This window comes from Chiloscyllium plagiosum, unplaced genomic scaffold, assembly GCF_037043375.1.
Source record: "Chiloscyllium plagiosum isolate Xiang-an unplaced genomic scaffold, Cpla_swu_hap1 HiC_scaffold_1, whole genome shotgun sequence".
NCBI classification, from domain to species: Eukaryota; Metazoa; Chordata; class Chondrichthyes; order Orectolobiformes; family Hemiscylliidae; genus Chiloscyllium; species Chiloscyllium plagiosum.
The window spans coordinates 93,766,729-93,789,868 of NW_028270139.1; the positions used below are offsets into that span (position 1 = coordinate 93,766,729).

The window sequence follows — 23,140 nt, forward strand, 5'->3', positions numbered from 1 at the left end:
GCCAATATCAACCCTGTGAGAGTTCAAACTGAGGAGGGTGCACCTGCCTTTGTGGAGCTTTATGGCTAGAAGGGCCAGACATGCAGAAGGTGTTCTGTCTACAGTCACCTTGCCAAGATTCCAGGGCTGCCACTGTAGGGGTGAACAAAGTTAAAAATCATACAACACCAGGTGATAGTCAACAGATTTATTTTGAAGTGCTAGCTTTCAGAGCGCTGCTCCTTCATCAAGTAGCTCATCCATTTTCCAAAGAGTAGTGTACTCTTTGGAGTGCCCCACAAGAACACAAGGGCTTTGCAGATAGATTGATACTTAATTGGAAACACACGATTTAATAGTGGTGGATCAGAATGGAAAGTCACATTGGTGAATTGGTGATGGGAAAAAAGTAATGGTCAGTTGTGTGTGAACACACTTTGGCTAGAAAAAACTATAAAAAATGTCTTTGAATACTACTCTCAACACACAAATCTACCACAGCACTGCTTGTGACCCAGACCCGGGGGCTGCACAGGAAGCAACACTGGAAGATTTTTCATCCAAAGTGGAAATATCATCCTTGAGTCAAAATTAGCCAAATTGCCCAATCAGATAAAGACCTACAACTCCTTGACATGACTGAATAGCTATTCTCCTGTATTCTCACATGGAAAGCAGTTGCAAGATGGAACATATTTTAAGATAGCATCTTAAAAAATCCAATCTCACATATGGGAAGCAAAGCAAAAAAAATGCTGACTGTCATTGGAGTCAAGTGGTCCACTTAATTACCTACAAGAAATCTCCGAGTGAGGAGATTCTGAATACACTTAGAACTGTTGAAAGTAAAGCCCAACAGACTGATAGACAATGCACCAATGACTTCTGGTTACAACTTTACAACTTTGCTCGAAAATCCAGTTGACATTTTTCACAGGGAATTCTAGGGACATGTATGAAGGGAGCATAAAAGGTTACAGGTCAATCAGATAAAAAAAAACAGCTCTATTGAAAGCAAAGGTAGGGATGACATATCTGACTGCAATAGACACCTGAAGAGATGATTGGAACTCTGCCTTGAGTTGTAATGTAGGGACTGGAACATTACCTGGATTTCTGGATTAATAGAGCAGTGATAATACCACTAGGCTATTGCCTCCCTTTAAAACAGCTTGTAATCCTCATAAAGAAGCTCTGGAAGCTCTGGACACTGTCTGTCATGACAGAACGGGATACTGAATCCACAGGAGAGAAGCTTTGATTGTGATGGGCAAAAAGTACTAAAGTTATCAAACAAAGGAAGACCCCTGTAACATTTGCATGAACTTCTCTGTCTCTGCTTGAGGGAGGGGGCAGTAAAAGATTGTAATTATCAGTTGCTTTTTGGGTTAATTACTAATGCATTTCTAATGATTCTTATTACAATTGCAAAAAAGTATTCAGTGGTTTGGAGATTTGCTTAAGGTTGTTGAGGTCTACAAAGATTACAGGATTCAAAGACTGATTATAGATTTGAGCCCCTTGACCCTACTTAATGCTGATCTATACCTCAATTCCATTTTTCTACCTGAGCTTCCTATCCCTTTATATTCTTACTTAACAAAGCTTTAATTGCCCTAGCGTTCAGTCTTTAGAAGTAAAAGATCCTGGATTTCAAATACCTTTTGTATAATTTTATTTTCTCATACTGTATTATAATGTTGAATTACTACAGGCTGAAATTTTGGTCATTCTGATGTTATAACAGCAGATTTTGAACCCATTCTAGTGATTGACAAATAGAGAGAATTGATGCCATAAGTCACTAAAATGAATTAAAATTGATTTGCACATTTATCAGGATTAATTTAAAAGGGAACTATGTATTGAAATATGTGATGATGGTTAGACACATCATAAGGAAATATTCTGGTAACTTTAGAGTTAAATTTAATACTCAATGATAAATTATAAATACTAGGTACAGACAGAACAATGTGGAAAAATACAATCCTCATGGTTCAGTGATTTGTCATGAATAAGTAAAAGTTGGAATTTCTGTAAAACTTGCTTCAAAAATGCCCTTTACTTACTGCCTCTTGATTTGTGGTCTGTTACAAAGGTGACTCTGCAGAAGAAATCGATCTCACTGTTGTTTATCAGGCAGCATCCAATGGGGATGTCAACACCCTGACTGCAGTGATTCGTGAGGATCCTTCAATATTGGAATGTTGTGATAGCGAGGGTAAATGTGTTATCATTACTCCATCCATATATAAATTTTGACTAGATTTTATAATCATTGAAAATACAAGTTCCACACAAACAAAGTTTACATTTTTTACATTTGTTCAATGGTCAACAGAGTAACTGAGGTGTGGTCCCTGGTTTGGTTCCAGGTCGGCACTGAAGTAGTTGATGTTACCCAGGGTAATGATTGGGTGCCATAACTGGCCTCAATAATTATTGGTTGTATCAAAAAACATAGATGGTAAAACGGATCCCTTCTCCTTATTGCTATTCCTTGAGGTTTGGATCAGATTCAACTACAGTGTTCACTACAGTTGAATAGCCTTCAAATATTCACTGCCTGAACACAGAAAAAGGGTTTTATTGAGTGCTCGAGGTTTACTGGAACCCGTAACATTGTAGTCCAGGAAGAAAATTAAGGAAATATCTTTAAGTCACCACTTTAAGCAATCACTGATTTTTTAAAAATAATGTCCATGTCTTGCTCATAAAGTTAATTAATGTTCTACTTCATAAATTACAACTTGCATTTATACCTTTGACATCTTCACACTGTATACTAATTGCTACAGAAGGGTCTAACAGGATAGTTAAAGAACAATTAAAGGTCTGGTCCTCCTAATATTTTCATCCTGTTTTCATTGAGGATATTTGTTTTTATTCATTCACAAGATGTGAATGTCACTATCTGGACCAGCATTTATTACCCATCCCTAACTGCCCAGAGCGCAGTTAAGAGTCAACCACATTGGTGTGGTTCTGGAGTCACATGTAGTCCACACTGGGTGAGGGGGGGCAGTTGCCTTCCCTAAAGGACATTAATGAACCAGATTATTTTATCTGGCAATCAGCAGTGGGTTTCATAGTCATGATTTAGACTCTTAATATCAGATTTGTTTGATTTCAAATTCCACCATCTACCATAGCAAGGTTTGATTTTGGGTCCCTAGAACATTACCTGGATTTCTGGATTAAAAGAGCAGTGAGAATACCACTAGGCCATTGCCTCCCCTCAAAACCGCTTTTAAACAAGTTGTAATTTCAGTAGCTCAGTACCTATCCAGAATCATAAAACCCCGACAGTGCAGAATTAAGCGTTCAGCCAATCGAGTCTGCACTGACCCTCCAAAAAACATCCCACCCGCAAACCCCACCATCCTTCCCCGTTACCCTGCATGGGGGTTTTACCATCACTAATCCACCTAAATTAAATGTAAGTTAAAATAAAATCATTTCATTCTTTAGGTATGATAAAGTTGAGCTAACTGTAGAAAATATGGATTTCTTAACAGAAAAGTGAAGACTAAATATAATTAAAATCAATGTTACTGATATAATTTACTGCCACTTTCTGTTTTGCACCAACCAGAAAGTAATGAGTCAATTTAATCATAGTAACACTATTGCAAAAGTGCATTTTGATGAAGCAGTATTATGAAACCTTCCAGTGAGTAACAGGTCTACATATAGCTGTATGGGTAAATTGAAGACATTTGGAAACACCATATTAAATTATAGATAATTGAGTTGTAAATTTAAATTAACATTGTAAATGGAAAAAAAAGTTAATTCTTCAAAAAATATTTCAGGATCAACTCCGTTGATGCACGCAATATCCGGTCGCCAGCTTGATACAGTGAAGCTGCTCCTTAAGATGGGGGCTTCCATCAACACAGAAGATGCCTGTGGAAGAACTCCACTATCTCTGGCTACCTACTTGGTATCGATTTCCTGTCATTTTATTATCTTAATCCCAGTTTGCAAAAGTATTTCCATTGCAGATCTTGGTGATTAAAGCTAGCAGGAATTTTAAAATGTGTCATATATATCTTTGTATTTGTAAATTTATAAATAATTGACCAAATTTTGCTGGAGCAGTAGGCTCCTTTTTTTTGACTTATCCATGCATGTTTAGAATTTTTCCAACATTGTTGCTTGATGTGCAAACTGCTCAGTATGGAGGGCCACAGGACAACTGGGAGTTTAGTGCAAAGGGAATAAGAAGGGTGCTACTGATTTACATAATTACAGGCCCAGTTGAGAGTCATATTATAGTGGCAAAATGGTAAAGGCAATGTTGAGACAACACCCTGCAACATGGAAATATTCCCAGCTCTGGGGAGGCAGCTTCCCTGCTGCACTATAGTGATATTGCTCCATAGGTCAAAGGCAGGACCAAGATCAGGAAGGCAGCTCCCACAAATCCAAGATGTGCTTGGAAAGATGGGGCCTTCAATTCTATGATTTGTCCTTTGTTTCAACTTACCTGTGGGCATTTTTGGGCCCCCTACTGCAGAATGACTGTCCTGATTGTACTGGGAGCATCAGGAACTGGTGTGTTATCCTTACTTGAATGAGGGGCCCATAGATGACCAATCAGGAGGCTGTCTGTGATAAAATTGAGCAGGCTTGGCAGCTGCCAATTGTGGGATCAGGATCTGCTTTTTCTGAGATTAGGATCCCAATACACCCTCGTAAAACTCAGTTCAGTGTTTGCTATCTGGTTGAGAGGTTGATTGGCTCAGGCAAGTTTCATCAGAAAATAATTTGTAATTGCATCAATATCACTGAAGTCATAGGGAGGCAACAGCAATGACTGTCTTCATGAAGCTAACAGTGGAATTATAAATCATCCAATAACTCGTGGCAGTTCACACTCCATGGGGTATATTTTCTTAGTACAATTTTCCAGATTTGAAGCAAAATTGATTCTCCATATCCACAAAATCTTATTTGCTGTTGTGAAAACTGTGTGCTATTCTTCTCAATTACTTTCATTATGAATTTGTACGCCCAGGTTTATAATGTAAGTAGCTTTATAAATATTCAGCTTTTCATAATAGGCAGACTATTCACAGTACTCCAGGTGTTCATGTTTGCAAAATTCTGAACACAGTGTCCAATGCTGATGGGGTTTCCATAATTGGAAAACACTTACCAAACAATCCCAATTGTGCCGTGAGTTATATTGACAATGAATTTAAAGATTTTCATCAGTCTCACAATATGGCTCAGGTAAGTTACATCTGTTCATGCATAGGTAAAGGGAAAGAACATGTCTACAGATTAAGCATTTTTAAACTAAACCAAAGCTTAGGATAACCATCCACTCATGCATCCCTCATGGCAATGTCTTCACCAATTAGTAATGATTTGCCTGATTTGAATTTAAACAGGAACTTGTCTGTTAACTGTACATTAGTGCATTTTTGTGGCAATACTTTGAACAATCAGTTTCCAGTGGACTCCAATCCACAGCATTTTCTCATACAAGATAAATTATTGTTCAGTTTGAGCTTTGGTACTCATGCAATTCTTTCCTGATAGTGCAACATCTCTCCTTTCCAGAAATACTGAAGTTCTGTACTCTGTATTGTTATGGACTAGGCCAGAACAACAATTTTAAGCAGGCAGCCCAGACCATAACTTTGCAATTTGTATCAGTAAGTGTACAGTGAAAATTACCCAGAAGTAAGTTAGCTAGGTTGACTACCAGGTTTTAAAACAGACAAAACTTTATTCACAAAATTACACAATGAAATACAAAGAACAGAATAAAGAACCCCTACAGAACTCAGTCCATCTAAACTAGACTTAATTACGTTGTTCTAAATATACACAACTGTCCCAATAAGCAAACCTCTTAAATACAGTAAAAATGAAACAAAGGCTTGCAGGTTGAAGTCAGAATTGCAGAAGGAGAGAGAGTTTAGCAGCCTTTCTTTACACAGTCCATAGCTGAACTCCCTAACTAGTTCTGGACCGAACTGCTCAACTTAACTTCAGTTTCCAGGACTGGCCACTCCCATTTCATTATACAGGTTACTTCTAAAAACATATAAGCTTTGGCCTAAAGTCGCATCTGTTTATGTATAAACAAAAAGGCCTCTCAGTAACACTTTCGTCTCTGTACCAAACTCAGCCATTTCGGAGCCCGGAGTGTTTTATGACTCCCCTGAAAACAACCAAGGTCACAGTATCCTTGAGAAAAAGAACAGCTTTTAGAAAAAAAGGACCAGCTTTGTGACTCCTGCCCCCTTAAAAGAAGAACCATCAATATCAAAAGATGGCTTCATTTTTAAAACCTTTCAAAAACAAACTGGTAACTCATCTAAAACACACATATACAGTATACTAACTATTACACATGCAAACATGCACAACCACATGCAAATTCAGGCCATGGCACACTCGCTACCAAACACCTCCGTACCTCATTCAAGTCTCAATAACTCATCGGCAATTAGGTTTCCTCGACCTGCCACCTGCACAATTGTCAAATTGAATGGCTGCAACAACAAGCTCCATCTAAACAGTCTGGCATTTTTGTCCATAAATTTTTCCATAAATGTCAGTGTGTTATGACCAGTGTATACGATTGTCTCAGATGCATTGATGGTAATAAAGACACTGAAATGTTGTGATACCAACACCAAGCTCAAAGTCTTTCTCCACTGTTGAATATTTCTGTTGATAAATGTTCAACTTCCTGGAAAAATACCTGATGGATCTTTCTATTCTCTCATCATCCTCCTGCAGGAGCACCGCACTGGTACCCAAATCACTGGCATTGATATCCACCTTGAAAGGTTTTGTGTAATCAGGTCTAGCCAATACCGGGACAGTGGTTAACACAGTTTTTAGGCTGTCAAATGCCTTTTGATAGTCCGCTGTCCACTGAAACCTCTTGCCCTTTTTTTAACAATTTGGTGAGTGGAGCAGCCACACTGCTAAAATTCGGCACAAACTTTCAGTAAAATCCACTCAATCCCAGGAACCATAGTACTGCTCTTTTCTTCAACGGTGTGAGAAATTTCCCAATTACTTTCATTTTCTCATCCCATGGGGCTATTTGTCCGTATCCAATAACATGGTCGAAGAGGGTGACTTTGGCTTTGACAAATTCACTTTTAGCTCGGTTTACCATCAAGCCTGCCTTCCGAAGTCGATTGAACAAGTCCAATAAATGCTGTAAATGTTCCTTCCACGAGTGACTAAAAATCACCAGGTCATCAATGTAAACAACAAAGTTGGGTAATCCAACAACAACCTTATTAGTCAGTCTCCGAAATGTGGCTGGAGAATTTTTCATACCAAATGGCTTGACTTTGAATTGATTTGGTGTTACAAAAGCTGAAATTGCCTTTGCTCTTTCTGACAGAGGTACTTGCCAGTAGCCCCTGAGCAAGTCCCACTTAGAAATGCAAGTTGCTTGTCCCGCCTTTTCGACATAGTCCTCCAACCACAGAATTGGATATGCATCAATCTTTGTAATGGCATTGACTTTGCGATAGACCACAAATAACTGTTGGGTACCATCTGGCTTTGATACCATGACTGTGGGTGAGCTCCTGTCACTGTAACTCAATTCAATTATGCCATCTTGGAGCATGCGTTCTATCTTCTTCTAAACCTATGCCAACTTTAGAGGGTTATGCCTATAAGGATGTTACTTAATCGGAACAGCATCTCCTATATCTACATTATGCACAATTAGGTTAGTACTTCCCAGTTTATTTCCGCATATCTCCTTTTGTCATAGTAATAACTATTTCAGGTCATTTCGATTTTCTTGTGGAAGGTTACTAAATAACTTATCCCAAGTTTTGACAACTTTCTCATTGTCTAATTTGATTTGAGGAATGTCCAATTCAGAATCCTCTGAACTTGGTTCTTCCTTCTGTGCTGTAATCATTAACACCTTCTCTTCTTGCTTTCCTCCCCTATCAAAATACCTTTTGAGCATATTCACATGACATATTCTGTGAGATTTCTTCCTGTCTGGAGTCATTATCAAGTAGTTCACCTCACTCAATTTCTTCTCGATTTGATTCGGTCTACTAAACCTTGCTTTTAAAGGTTCATCTATTACTGGAAGTAACATGAATACTTTATCCCCAATTGCAAAATTGCGAATTTGTGATTTCTTATCCACCTCCTCTTCCATTGTATGCTGTGATATGTGTAAATGCTGTCTAGCCAACTCCCCAGCTCTATTTAATCATTCTCTGAAATTTGACACCTAGTCCAAATAGGTGGTCTCTGAATTCTGACTTATTAATTTCTCCTTAATCAATTTTAACAGTCCTCTTACTTCATGCCCAAAAATTAATTCAAATGGACTGAATTTGGTCGATTCATTTGGTGCATCTCTCATCACAGAAAGTACAAATGGAACTCCCTTATCCCAATCATCTGGATAATCCTGACCATAAGCCCTCAACATGGTCTTTAGTGTTTGATGCCACCTTTCCAAACCTCCCTGTGATTCTGGATGATACACAGTAGATTTGAATTGTTTTATTCCCAAGTTATCCATAACCTCCTTGAATAGATTAAATGTGAAGTTTGATCGGACTGGACTTTTATTGATAGTCTATATCTAGTGAAAAATTTGAGTAATTCTTCTACAATCCTTTTTGCTGTGATATTACATAGTGGTACTGCCCCTGGAAATCTAGTCGACACATCTATTATTGTTAATAAATACTCTTTCCCACTTTTTATTTGAGGTAGGGGACCAACGCAATCAATCAAGACTCTTGTGAAAGATTCCTCAAATGCTGAAATAGGTATTAAAGGTGGTTTTATTACTGCCTGTGGTTTTCCGATTAGCTGACATATATGACAGGTATGGCAAAATTCAACTACATCCTTGTGTAGTCCAGACCAGTAAAAATACCTTTATATTTTAGCCTGTGTTTTCCTCATTCCTAACTGACCTCCAAGTGGTAGCTCATGCGCCACTCGCAGGACCTCCTTTCTGAACCATACTGACAAAACAATCTGATGAGCTTCTGCCCATTTCTCATCTGCTTGAATGTGTGATGGTCTCCATTTCCTCAATAAGACATCATTTGTTAAGTAATAACACACAGTGATGCATTCACTCTCCTTCTCTATATATGCCTTTGATACAACTGTTTTATATTTTTATCTTTCTGTTGCAACTCAATAAGCTTAGCAGAGCTAAAGATACTTGAATGTTTACCTATTTGCTCCTGCTCTGTCACACTTATCTGATCAAAAAAAGTCCCTGATAAAGCTATGTCTGCTTCCTTATCTGTGCCTTTTGATCTATTCTGCTTCAGCTTCTGTGATCTTGTTACTGCACAAACAAAGAAAATTCCTGAATAAATGTCGTGCATTTCTTCAGTTGCTTGAATCTCCATTGGCTTTTCAACTAGAGTAGGCAGCACACCTACCGGTGAATCAGCTACATCATTTGCAAGAACAATTTGTATTCCTGGAGCTGAGAGTTTGTCCAGTACTCCTACCACAAATTCTCCACTCTTCTCCAGATGCTCCAGCCTCACTTTACATAATTGAGCGCTTTTTGTCTCACCATGAATTCCTGTTACCAGTACCTTTTCTGGCAATAGTCCCACAGGAGTACATATCTCCTCATCCTTCAGCAGCGCAGACTGAGAGTCCCCTAATATTGTAACTCTTTACCTGATAGTTCTGGCCTATGTGAATAAACTTTACCCTTACATGTACATTTTTAAACAGATCTAGCACTTCCTCCTGAACCAATCTCTGATCATCTTGTACATTCTGAGGTGGATGTCTAACTTCCCTTGTGCTTTTTGTTATTACTCCAACAAAACTCCCAGGCTTGTTCTGTTTTCCAACCTCTGACTTTCTCCTAGTCCACCAACACTGTGACTTAATGTGGCCCACTTTATTACAATGAAAACACCAGAGCTTTTTAATTTCTTTGTCCCCTTCAAAGGTTTCCTTTTTACCCTGTGGTAAGTTCTCCTTACAATCTTCACTGAGATCTACCTTTTCCTTTCTATGTGAGGATTTCTCTTTCCTCCAATTTCTATCCCTCATGAACTGAAATCGATTCTGGAAGCCAAACCGTGTTTTATGGACCAGCTCATAATCATCAGCCACTTCAGCTGTTAACCTTGCTGTTTTAACCCTCTGTTCCTCCACATGAGTTCACGCTGCTTCAGGCAGTGAATTATTGAATTCCTCCAAAATAATTACCTCTCTAAGGGCATCTATTTGGTTTGCTCTATTTTTAAAGCTCTTATCCATCTATCAAAATTACTCTGTTGGATCCTTTCAAACCAATACAGGTTTGACCAGGGTCCTTCTTAGAATACTGAAATGTTGTCAAGAGATTTCTGGTACAAACTCATATGCACTTAAAGTGGCTTTTTTCGCCTCCTCAAACTCCCCAAATACCTCCTCTGATAGTAATGCAAAGACCTCACTAGCCCTACCTACAAGTTCTGTTTGGATCAACAAAACCCACATGTCACTGATCACTGCATCTGTTTAGTCTCTTTTTCAGATGAAATGAACAAGGCTTCCACACCCTCCTCATCAAATTTAGGCAATGCTTGAACATACTTAAATAGTTTCTCATCAGACTTTCGCCCACCATGGGATTGCTCATCCCCACTCTCTTCCTCACTAGACTTGCCTTCAGCCTTCATCTCCATCCTTTTCAGCTGACTTTCCTTTTTAAGTTTCAGTTTCTGAAGTTCAAACTCTCTTTTTTTTTCTCTTCTGCTAAAGCCCTTCATTCTTTTTCTTTCTCTTCTGCTGTTAACCGTAACTCATTTCTGCCGCCCTTTCCTTACCTCTCACCTCCAACTCAAGCTGCTTCAATTGCAATTGAATTCTTGCCATCTCTATAGATTCTGATGGTTTCCCCAGCAAGTTTGAATACTGAGCTACTGCTGTAATTATCTTTCCTTTCCTCATAGAAGCAGGCAGGTCCAATCAGCTTGTCTGCTAATTCCTGCAGCTTGGTCTTATTCACTTTTTGCAAAACTTTCTAAGTCATTGCATCCACTTCCAGAAAACACTTGGTGACTGAAAAAGCCATTACTATCCTAAGCTTTGTCTACCCAACTAAGCCAACACCCAAAATAAAGTCATTTGCACCAACCACTCGCTGTTTAAAATCCCACAGAGCCCCCAATCTGTTATGGACTAGGCCAGGCCATTCAAAACATTTTTAAGCAGGCAGCCCAGACCATAACTTTACAATTTGTTTCGGTACGTGTACAGTGAAAATTACACAGAGTAAGTTAGCAAGGTTGACCAGCAGGTTTTAAAACAGACAAAAGCTTATTCACAAAATTACACACTGAAACACAAAGAACAGAATAAAGAACCCCTGCAGAACTCAGTCTATCCAAACTAGACTTAATTATGCTGTTCCGAATATACAAAACAGTCCCAATAAGCAAACCCCTTAAACACAGTAAAAATGAAACAAAGGCTTACAGGTTGAAGTCAGAAGGGCAGAAGGAGAGAGAGTTTAGCAGCTTTCTTCACACAGTCCACAGCTGAACTCCCTAATTAGTTCTGGACTGATCTGCACAGCTTAACTTCAGTTTCCAGGACTGGCCACTCCCCTTTCATTATACAGGTTACTTCTAAAAACATAAAAGCTTTGGCGTAAAGTCGCATCTGTTTACATATAAACAAAAAGGCCTCTCAATACCCTTTTATCCCTGTACCAAACCCAGCCATTTCAGAGCCCGGAGCGTTTTATGACACCTTTGAAAAAAATCAAGGACACAGTATCCTTGAGAAAAGGAGCACCTTTTAGAAAAAAAGGACCAGACTTTGTTAAAGCATTATAATGTTTTACTATTTCAATATAAAATTAATATAGTATTAAAGACAAAATTTATGATTTTAAGATAGGAACAAAGTTATGTCTTCGTATCCTGGTATAATGATTCACAGTGCTATAATCCCGTTTCACTTGCTCCCATTAAAGGCAAACTTGGCAAAGATTGGTGAGCTGATAATTGAGTCAGTATAGCCACAATTAGACCACATAAGGGTAATCAACTTGTAGTAAGTAGAATCATATTATATGGGCAACCTGCAAAGTGATTGGCAGGTATGCTTGCAGCCTGATTGGGTGAATCCCACATAACTGGGCAGTCAATGCCCAGAGACCTGGTAATAGTAAGGGCTGCCCATGGGCAAAGATCTCAGCCTATGGTTAAACCCACTTCCATCTCTCAATTGGATCACTGCAAGTGGCATCAGCAAGCCAGCTTGCCTAACTTATCTCCAGCAATGATCCCACAGCCTCGGCCTATTGCAGTAGTATTGGACAGCCACCAGTCTCTGGTAGGCCAATAGTTCTCAGACAGGAAACTCCCTGAGAATCCTTATATCAACGGGTAGGTAATTGGCATTAAGCTGGGTCAGGGGCTTGGAATGGCCAAATTGATTTGACACTGGCATTCCAGCAAGCATTAAAATCTGCCCTTGTGTTCATACAACGCAAGATCCAATAATCATAAGGATATACCATCTGATTATAATGCAATGAACTTTAGATTCAAGTCAATTGTAGAACATATATCAAATAGCTGGATGCAGTGGTATTGTCCCTACTTCTACGCTAGGAGGCCTATCTGTTCCAGAGATGTGTCAAAGTCTCAACAGGTTCATTAAAAATATCTATATTAAATTGCTGAAATACAGTTCTCTAGTTTCGTTCTACTCGAATTATGCTGAACAGTTACAAACTGCTCTGGCATGTAATTCTAGCAAGCAGATTTTCCACTTTGGTAATCTGAAAATCTGACAGTCTCAACTTTGGGTCAAAATAGATGGATGGTAATAACAGGGTGGCACATGTTGGGCACCCAATGAGGTGGAAACATCATGTGAAATTTAAAAGCTACCCATAAGAGAACTAGCCTCTGTTTGGGACTATGTTAAATCTGCAAGTAATTCTTACAGGAGGCTTCCTTTTATATTAACACTCATTTCAAGTAGCAGGGTTTTATCATAACCCGGAATTGGTGTTTTGGGCCTCAGTGCATTGTTTCACTGAACTGAGTGTTGCTGCATTGTCAGCATTCAATCTGTTCCTGGCTGAAGAGTTAGAATAGGACATCCAGCTGATAACATTTATCCCACTGGTCCGAAACCCAGAGCATTTCTAACTTTACCCATCCTTGCCTCATAAGAAACTTCCTCCTGCCTGTAGATGTGGCTGAGAACTGTCAAGATCAATTCTAAAAAGGGCATATCTGCCTTAGAATGGGGTGTAACTAAGGTTCACTGTATTGATTCTTGATATCAAACCTGTTAGTCCAGTGTGGGTATTAAGTAGAACTGGCCGATTTCTCTGGAGTTTAAAAGATTGCAGCATATTCTCAGTGGGGGCAGATTCCTTATTTATATTTAATACTATGATAGATAGATAGATTCCTGATCATTAAGGCAATCAAGAGTTGTGGGAAAACACAGGAAAGTGGATATGAGGAATGTTGGATCATCTATTATCCTATTTGGGGTAGTACTTGGCTCAGTGGATATCCACCAGGTTCAATTCCACTCTCAGGCATTGTGGAGTTTGCACGTTCTCCCTGTGTCTGAGTGGATTTCCTCTGGGTGCTCTGGTTTCTTCCCACAATCCAAAGATGTGCAGGTTAGGTATATAGGCCATGCTAAATTGCCCATTGTATCCAGGGATGAGCAGGCTAAGCGGATTAGCCATGGGGAATGCAGGGTTACAGGGATATGATAGGGGGCGGGTCTGGTAAGGATGCTCTTTGGAGAGTAGTGTGGATTCGATGCGCTGAATGGCCTGCTTCCACACTGTAGGGATTCCATAAATAGTGAACAGGCTCAAGTGGCTAAATGGCCTAGTCCTGTTCCCATTTCTTATGGTTTTAATTAAAGATATAACTAACATTATAGAACATAGAACATTACAGTGCAGAACAGGCCCTTCGGCCCTCGATGTTGCGCTGCCCTGTCATATTAATCTGAAGCCCATCCCACCTACATTATTCCATGTACGTCCACATACCTGTCCAATGACGACTTAAATGCACTTAAACTTGGCGAATCTACTATCGTTGCAGGCAAAGCATTCCATACCTTTACTACTCTCTGAGTAAAGAAACTACCTCTGATATCTGTCTTATACCTATCTCCCCTCACTTTAAAGTTGTGTCCATACTTGGAAAAAGGCTCTCCCTGTCCACCCTATCTAACCCTCTGATTATCTTGTATATCTCTATTAAGTCACCTCTCAAGCTTCTTCTCTCTAACGAGAACAGCCTCAAGGCCTTCAGTCTTTCCTCATAAGACAGTCCTTCCATACCAGGCAACATCCTAGTAAATCTCCTCTGCACCCTTTCCAAAGGTTCCACATCCTTCTTATAATGCAGTGACCAGAACTGTACATTCTGTGTAATATTTTTACATAACTTGATATGTAATCCAGAGGCTCAAAATGATGCATATGAGATTTAAGTTCAAATCTCACCATAAATCTTAGAGAATTTAAATTCAGTTAATTAAGTAAATCTAAAATAAGAAACTAGCATCATTACTTGGAACTACAAATACTCTGCTTTACTAGTGTTTGTCAGAAAAAGAAAATTTCTGTCTTTATTTGGACTAGCCTTCATGTGACCCAGACCTCATCACAGTGATTGGCTCTTAACTACCATCTGAAATGCTCTAGCAAGCCATTCAGAAGATTAAAACAGTGACAAAATAGTATAAGAATAAAATGGATAGACCGCCAAGCATTGACTGAGAAACCAGATAAAACAAAGCTAGCATCATACATAACATAAAAAATTATCCTAACAACTGGAGATCCTGCAAAAATTGGAAAAGTTGTCCCACAGCAACAGCCTGGCAATGTCATACTCACAGAATGATATCTGCATCATAACATCTGTAGTGTGATGCATGACAGCACTTTACTAACAAGTTACATTTGACTTAATGTGGGAACAAGCAGCCCCAGCAAAATTAAAGCCACTAAGAAACAGGAGAAATCCCCATACTGAGCACAAAGAAAGATGGTTATGATGTTAGAGACGATCAAATCATTCCCAGGATATTGCTGCAGGAAATTCTCAGGATGGTGTCTGAGCACCAAAAATCTTCAGCTTCCCTCAAGCCGAAGAGCTCAGTGTTCTGTTCCATTTACAATTCCTCAAACAATGAAGCAAATGTATCCAGACGCAGCAAGATCTGGACAACATTTACACGTGGCTGATGTTTAACAAGCTATATTTGTAGCATGTTACTGCTGGAAAATGAACATCTCCAACTAGCAAGAGTCAAGGGAGGCAATGGCCTAGTGGTATTATCATTCGATTATTAATCTAGAAACCCAGCTAATATTCTGGGCACCATGTTTGAATCTGACTATGGCAGACAGTGGATTTTGAACTTAAAAAAAAATCTACTGATAACCATGAAACCAGTGTCGATTGTCAGAAAAACCCAACTGGTTCACTGATGTCCTTCAGGGAAGGAAATCTGCCATCCTCAACTAGCCTGACCTACATGTGACTCCAGACCCACAATGATGTGGTTAACTCTAAACTGTCCCCTGAAATGGCCTAGCAAGACATTCAGTTGTATTATTCACTATGAAGTCTCAACAAAGAAATGAAACTGGGCGGACCACCTCGAATTGACCTACTCATCAGAAAAGACAATGGCAGAAAGGCCCTGTTGACCCTGAAAACCTCTCCTTACTAACCTCGTGGGAGCTCATGCCATAAGTAAGAGAGCGGTCTCACAGACTAGACAAGCAACAACCTAAAACAGTCATATTCACAGAATCATACTTTACAGACAATGTCCCAAATATGATCATCACCATCCCTGGTTGTGTCCTGTCCCATTGAGGGGACAGTCACAGCAGAGGTGGCAGCACAGTGGTATACAGTTTGGAGGGAGTTGCACTGAGAATCTTCAACAGTGACTCCAGGCCCCATGAAGTCTCAGCTTCAAGTTAAACATGGGCAAGGAAACCTCCTGCTGATTATCAAGTACCATCCTCCCTCGATGAGTAAGTACTCTTCTCAATGGAAAACAACACTTGGAGGAAGCACTGAGGGGAGAAAGGATGAAAAATGTACTCTGGGTGGGGGAGCTTGGCAACAGTATTACTGATCAAACTGGTTGGGTCTTAAAGGACATAGCTGTTAGACCGGGTCTGCGGCAGGTCGTGGGAGATCCAACAAGAAGGAAGCACATACATGACCTCATCCTTATCAATCTGCCTACTGGAGTTGCATCTTTCTATGGGAGTAAAGGTAAGAGTGATCACTTCAAGATCCCCATGGAGATGAAGTCCTGCCTTCACATGGAGACTATCCTCCATGGTATAGTGTGGCACTGTCACCCTGCTAAATGGGACAACTTCAAATAGATTTGGCAACTCCAGACTGGGCACCCATGAGGTGCTGTATGCCGTCACAGCAGTAGAATTATAGTCCAGCACAATCTGTAACCACATGGACCAGCATATTCCCCATTCCAGTGGATCAACCCTGGTTCAATGGGGAGTGCAGGAGGGCATGTCAGGAGCAACACCAGCTTTCCTGAAAAATGAGGTGGTTAACCTGGTGAAGCCACCAAACAAAACTATTTGCATGCCAAAAAGCAAAAGCAGTAAGTGATAAACAGAGCCAAGCAATCTGAAAACTAATGGATCAAACCTAAGCTCTGCAGTCCATCCACATCATTAGTGATGGTGGACAAATAAACAACTACTGGAGGAGAACGATCCACAAATATCCCCATCCTCAATGATGGAAGAGCTCAACACATCAGTGCAAAAGATAAGGTTTCAAACTTCAGCCAGAAGAACCAAGTGGATGATTCATCTTTGCCTCCTTCAGGGTCCCCAGCAGTACAAATACCAGTCTTATACAAATACCAATTCGATTCACTCCACATGAAGTGGTTGGAGACACTGGACAGTACAAAAGCTATGAACCCTAACAACATTCTGCCAATAGCACTGAAGACTTAGGCTCCAGAACTTGCTGCTCCCCTATCCAAGCTCTTCCAGTACAGTTATAATGTTGGTATCTACCAGACAATATGGCACATTGTCCAGGTATGCCCACTATACAATAAACAGGTCAAATCCAACTCAAATAACACCCCTTCAGTTTACTCTTGATAATCAGCAAAGTGATGGAGGGTGACATCAATAATGCTATCAAGCAGCACATGCCCATCAATATCCTACTCAGTGATGCCGAGTTTGGGTTCTGCCACGGCCACTCAGCTCCTGACCTCATCACGGCTTGGTTCAAACATGGACAAAAAACCTGAACTGCAGAGGTGAGGTCAGAGTGACAGCCCTTGATATCAAGGCAGCATTCAAGGAAGTGTGGCATCCAGAAAACACAGCAAAACTCGAATTAATGAGTATCAGGGCAAGCTGGCTAGAGTCATACCTGACACATAGGAAAATAATTGTAGCTGTTGAAGGCCAGTCATTTAACCCCAGGACATATCTGCAGGAGTTCATCAGGTCCTAGGCCCAACCATCTTCAGCTGCTTCATCAATGACCATAAGGTCTGAAGTGGGAATGTTCACCAATGATTATGCAATGTTCAGCACCATTCACGACTCCTCAGATACTGAAGTGGTCTATGTTCAAATGCAACAAGTTCGGGACAATATCTTGGGCTGACAAGTGGCAAGTAACATTTAAAATACATAAATGACACGCAATGATCATCACCAATAACAGACAATCTAACCACCACTCCTTTACATTCAATGGTGTTGCCACCACTGAATCTCCACTGTCAACATCCTGGGGATTATCATTGACCAGAAACTCAACTAGACTCGCCATATAAATACAGTGGATAAAAGAATAGGTCAGAGATTAGAAATACGATGACACGTAACTCACTTCCTGACTCCCCAAACCTGTTCACCGTCTACAAGGCACAAGTCAGGAGTGAGATGTAATTCTTCCCACTTGTCTGGAAGAGTGCAGCTCCAATGACACTCAAGAAGTTTGACATGATCCACGACAAAGCAGCCCACTTGTTTGACACTACACCTTCAAGCATCCAATCCCTCTACCACCAATGCTAGTAGCAGGAGTGTGTACCATCTACAAGGTGCACTGCAGAAATTCAGCAAAGATTATCAGACATCTTCCAAACCCACAAACACTTCCACCTGGAAGGACAAGGGCAGCAGGCACTTGGGAACATCACCACCTGCAAGTTCTCCTCCAAGCAACTCACCATCCTGACTTGGAAATAGATCGGTGTTCCTTCACAATTGCTGGATCAAAATCCTGGAATTCCTTCCCTAAGGGCATTGGAGGTCAACCTAAAGCATGTGGACTTTAACAGTTCAAGAAGGCAGCTCACCACCACCATCTCGAGGACAACTCAGAACGAGCAATAAATTCTGGCCAGTCAGCGACACCCAAAACCCAGAGTGAAACCCCCACCCTTAATGTTCAACACTATTACCAACACTGAATCCCTGATCATCAACATTTTGGGTTTACCACTGACCAGATGTTAACCGAACCAACCTATATAATATGGTGGTTATAAGATGTTAGTGATTGAGAATGTTTGGAACAAATAACTCTCCTCCTAATTCCACAATGCTTTTCCACCATCTTAGGCACAAGTTAAATGTGTAATGGAAAACTGGCTGGATGAATGCAGCTAGTTGAAAATTGGCATTATCTAAGACAAAGCAGTCCACCTGACTGTCATCCCATGAACCACATCAAATATTTTCTTCCTCCACTACCAGCACACTGTGCCAGTAATGTATACCATATGTATGCCATAGATTAAAGACTTGTATGAAAAGAGAAAGAGACTTTATACTGTAGAAAAAATTACTTACAATGCAAAGACAGGTGGAAAAAATATGTAGAGGAATATAATAACGTATTCAGTGGCTTGAGAAAAAATATTTACTGATAGAATGTAATGTGAGAAAATATGAAGTCCATCTTAGCAGGCGAAGTTCAAAACTGAAAAAGTAGAGGTCACAGTTTTCCATTTAAGATGTAAATGAAGAATTTCTTCTCTCAGGGGGTCATTAAACTTTGGAACATTCTTCCACAGATAGTACTCAATGCTTGGTCAATGATCACATTCATGGATGAGTTGGACAGATTTTAGATTGCTGTCACTCCCTAATCAATGGGGTCAGGCAGGAAAGTGGAGTTTGACGACAAGCAGATTGGTCATAATCTTATCAATTGGCAGAGGAAACGATATACAAAATGCACTCCAGAAGCCCACAAAGTATCTTTTGACTGTGCCTTCAAAATACATGATATCTGCAGCCTAAGAAGACATAGTGTGCCATGCTTCTGCAGTCCATCTTCAAATCCCCCTTCAAGTTATATACTATCCTGACTTGGAAATATATTGAAATTTCAATGAATAACTGTTGAACTTTTAAATAGCCTTTTGGAGTACTGGTGAATGAAAGTGAGTCAGCTAAGTTGGCAAAGAGATGAGGGTGAAATAATTGAGGCAGGGTTTAAGGTTGGTAGGGTGGCAAGGTTGCAGGAAGTGTAAGGTGAATAGGATGGCAGGGATTTGTGTGGCAAGGTAGATAAGGAAGTGGATTAGGATCTAGTCAGATTCAGGTTGTTGGTTCAGGTCTGGAGAGGGGAAGTGAGGAAATGATGTCAGGTTGGGTCTGGTGGGGGATCAGGTATGATGGGAAGCATATTGGTTTGGGTCGAGGAAGGAAGGTGTGAGAACAGACAGGCAGGGAGATGTGTGTAGGGTCTAGAGTGAAGAGAGGGGCTCTTGGGAGTCAGAATGAGTTAGGTGGGAGATTAGTTTTATCATTAACCAGTAGCCTGAGCATGTTTTAATTGATTTAACTTTTCCTGGTGAATTATTTAGGTGAGCTATGAAGGCTCTGATTTGGAGTTGGTCTCGGAGGATTCCAAATGATAGGTAATCGATCATTGGAAATTTCGACTTTGCTGGCAATTCCCACATAATTATCTGCATCAAGACATATGATATAGAACTTGGAATGCCCAGCTCCAGTATATTCTTCAGCAATGATGAACTTCTTACCTTGGCCAATAAGTTCGGACAAAATTCGTAGTTACTTGGAAAACTGATGTTTAATAAAGGGAATCTAGCACTTAGTTGTTAAGGAAAAGTCAAAGTGAATTAACTTGCTTGAGTTTTTTGATGAGGTAACGGAGAGAGTTAATAAGAGTAATGTTGGTGATCTATTTACAGAATTACGAAATTGTTACAGTTTAGAAGAGGCCATTTGGCCTATCATGTCTATGCTGGCTCGCTATAGAAATAATTTACCTATGCCGCTCCTCTGTCTTCTTCCTGTAAGCCTGCAAAATTTTCATCCTGTTTCCTTTTGAAAGCCTAATTGACCGTATCTCCATCATATTTTCAGGCAGTGAATACCAGATCCTAATTATTTGTTGAATGAAAATACTCTCCATCACGTCACCATTTCTTCTTTTGGTGATTGTCTTAAACTAAATTGACCCCCTTCATTCTTGATGATACCAAAATGGGAACAACTTATCATCATCTATGCTGACTAAAGTCCTTGTGATTTTGAATTTGATTTCATTCCATGATATTCTGCCTGAAGGCAGTTTCCAGGCTTGGACAAAATCTGTCAAGAAAAACAGCTCAGGATAATTTTGAATACCTCTATCAAATCTTCTTTCCAAGGAAAAAAGTCCCAACTTCTCTATTTACATGACTTCCAAATGGCATTTAATAATGGCATCAAGGAAACGGAAATTGAATTGGTTGAGAAACAGGAAAATCGAATAGTGGTGAATGGATTTTTTCATACTGAAGAAAGATTCATAGTGCAGTTTTCCAGGAATTGGTATTAGCACCCCTGCTCTTCCTGATATACAACCATGGTCTAGACATTGGTGTACAGGGGAAAAAAAATGAAGATGATATAGATCTTGGAATTATTGTGAATCACAAAGAAGATAGCGTAGAGTTGCAAAAGAACATTGATAGGTTGATTCGATAAGAAGACCAAAGGAAGAAGAAATTTAACACAGAGAGATGTGAAGTGATTCATTTTGGTAGACTGAATCAATGGACCAAACATCCCAGCCTCCATTTCATTAGTTATCTCACCAGTGGAGATTACAAGACAGGATTTTGAGTTTTGAGCTCTGAGTCAGCAATAGTTGACGGGGAGCTCAGACTGAGTGCTAACACATGCAAGGCAACTCTAAGTCTTTAATTTTGTTTTACTGGCACATGTGGCTTAATGGATAGAGTTTTGAGGCCTCATTGCTGCTGCAACAAGTCCTGTGAAAAGATAGCTTTTGTTTCATGAAAAAGGAAATTAAACAATGTCCACCATGTTGAACTCCTCCACTTCTGCTCCAAAGCTAAACACTGACTACCACAGCAGTTGAAGCTAACTTCCTCAAATCAGCTCAGCAACTGAAGCTGTGGGGATACATGAACTCTGAGGTATTCAAATGGAGTCACATGGGAAAATGTTTGGGAGGCACTACATTAAAACATAGTCTAATACACAGATAATTGCATAATTGACTCCAAAATCAACACCCAGCTACCTGACTAAACACCCTTACTAACCAAATAGATCTCAATTATTGAAATTAATAGGGGAAACTAAATTGACAAATACTTTCATTTTCAGGGTTGGCTTGATGGCTGTGTAACTCTCCTCCGTAATGGTGCCAAGCAAAATATCCCAGATAAAAATGGAAGACTACCCCTTCATGCAGCTACTGCTGAAGACAATGTCAGGTAAAGATATCTTTTCTGTTTAAAAACAAAATGAGATGGATATTTCATATGACATTCTTTATTATTTTAACTTACTTCTAATTTCAATGTTTCTTTTAGTCAAATGTCAGAGGTGGTAGCATGGTAGTATTCTGGGCTAGCCTAGAGCCAAAAGCTAATTTTCTGTCAATTGCACTGAATCAAACCACACCTGGTATAACGGCAATTCAATTAATAAATGGATTAAATAAATAAATTTGGAATTAAAAGCCAGTGAAATGGTAACTATGAAACCTCTTTCAATTGTCATAAAAAACAATCTCGTTCATGAGTGTCTTTCAGACCTATGTGAGAGTCCAGACCTAAAACAACGTGCTTGATTTTTACGTAGATTCTCAAATGGCCTAGCAAGCCACTCAGTTGTATCAAAACGCTACAAAGTCTAAAGGGATTAAACCAGACAGACACTCAGCTTCGACCAAGGCATCAAAAGCGGAAATCCCAGTCCTGTCAACTCTATTGGGAAACTTGGCCCACAGACAAGACGGCCAAAAGCCATCTTAGTACTTAGTCATTATAATAATGGCTTACTGATAATGTCCAAAAAAACCACCATCAGCTTCCCTGGTACATTCTGTCAGACAGCAGGACAGAACAACCAAAGGTGGTGAAACAGTGGTGCAAGCAGAGAAGGTTTCCCTGAAAATATTCAGCAGTCTTCAGCATCTTAACTTGCATGCCAAGTTAAGATGCTGAAGTAGCTTGCACATGACAAGATTAAGAAATCCCACACATTAATGCATTTCCTTAAATAAGAGACAATATTTTAAATATTGTCTCACAATGTCCTGTAAAACTGAAGCACAATCTGCTTATTTTTATGTTTAATTCTTCTTGTAATAAAGAGTAGCATTCCATTAGCCTTCTTAATGCTGTACCTGCACACAAGTATTTTATGAGTTAGGCATAAGAAACCTGGATTCCTCTGCCCCTCAGAACTCTGCAGTGGTTTTCTATTTAAATAATATTTTTGTTTTTTATTTTTCCTGTCAAAACGAACAACTTCACATTATACTCCGTCTGCCAGATTTTTGCAAACTGATTTGCATTGATGCAAACTGATATAGAGATGGGTTAAGTTGTCTTCACAACACACTTTCTGACCCATGTTTGTGGCACCATGCCTTTGCTCTCCTCATCTAAATCACTGAAATAAATTGTAAAAAATTTCCAATTTTCTGCCTCCCTCCCATCTTAAAAGCACGAGTCATGTTTGTTGCTTTCCAGTCTGATGGAACATTTCCAGAATCTGATGAGTTTTGGAAAATTAATACACTTCTACTATTTCATTAGCTAATTGTTTCAACATGAATTA

At 39.7% G+C, this 23,140-nt stretch overlaps 1 protein-coding gene across 2 annotated transcripts in view; it reads left to right on the top strand.

Moving 5' to 3' along the window:
• ankrd55 (ankyrin repeat domain 55) overlaps positions 1 to 23,140 on the top strand; it is an 84,736-nt gene that overhangs the window by 13,533 nt on the left and 48,063 nt on the right. For both annotated transcript variants that reach the window (XM_043688981.2, XM_043688963.2), the window contains exons 2-4: positions 2,081 to 2,203; positions 3,798 to 3,928; positions 21,677 to 21,786. In XM_043688981.2, coding sequence (XP_043544916.2) covers positions 2,081 to 2,203; positions 3,798 to 3,928; positions 21,677 to 21,786 — 364 coding nt within the window. The remainder of the gene's footprint in view (positions 1 to 2,080; positions 2,204 to 3,797; positions 3,929 to 21,676; positions 21,787 to 23,140) is intronic.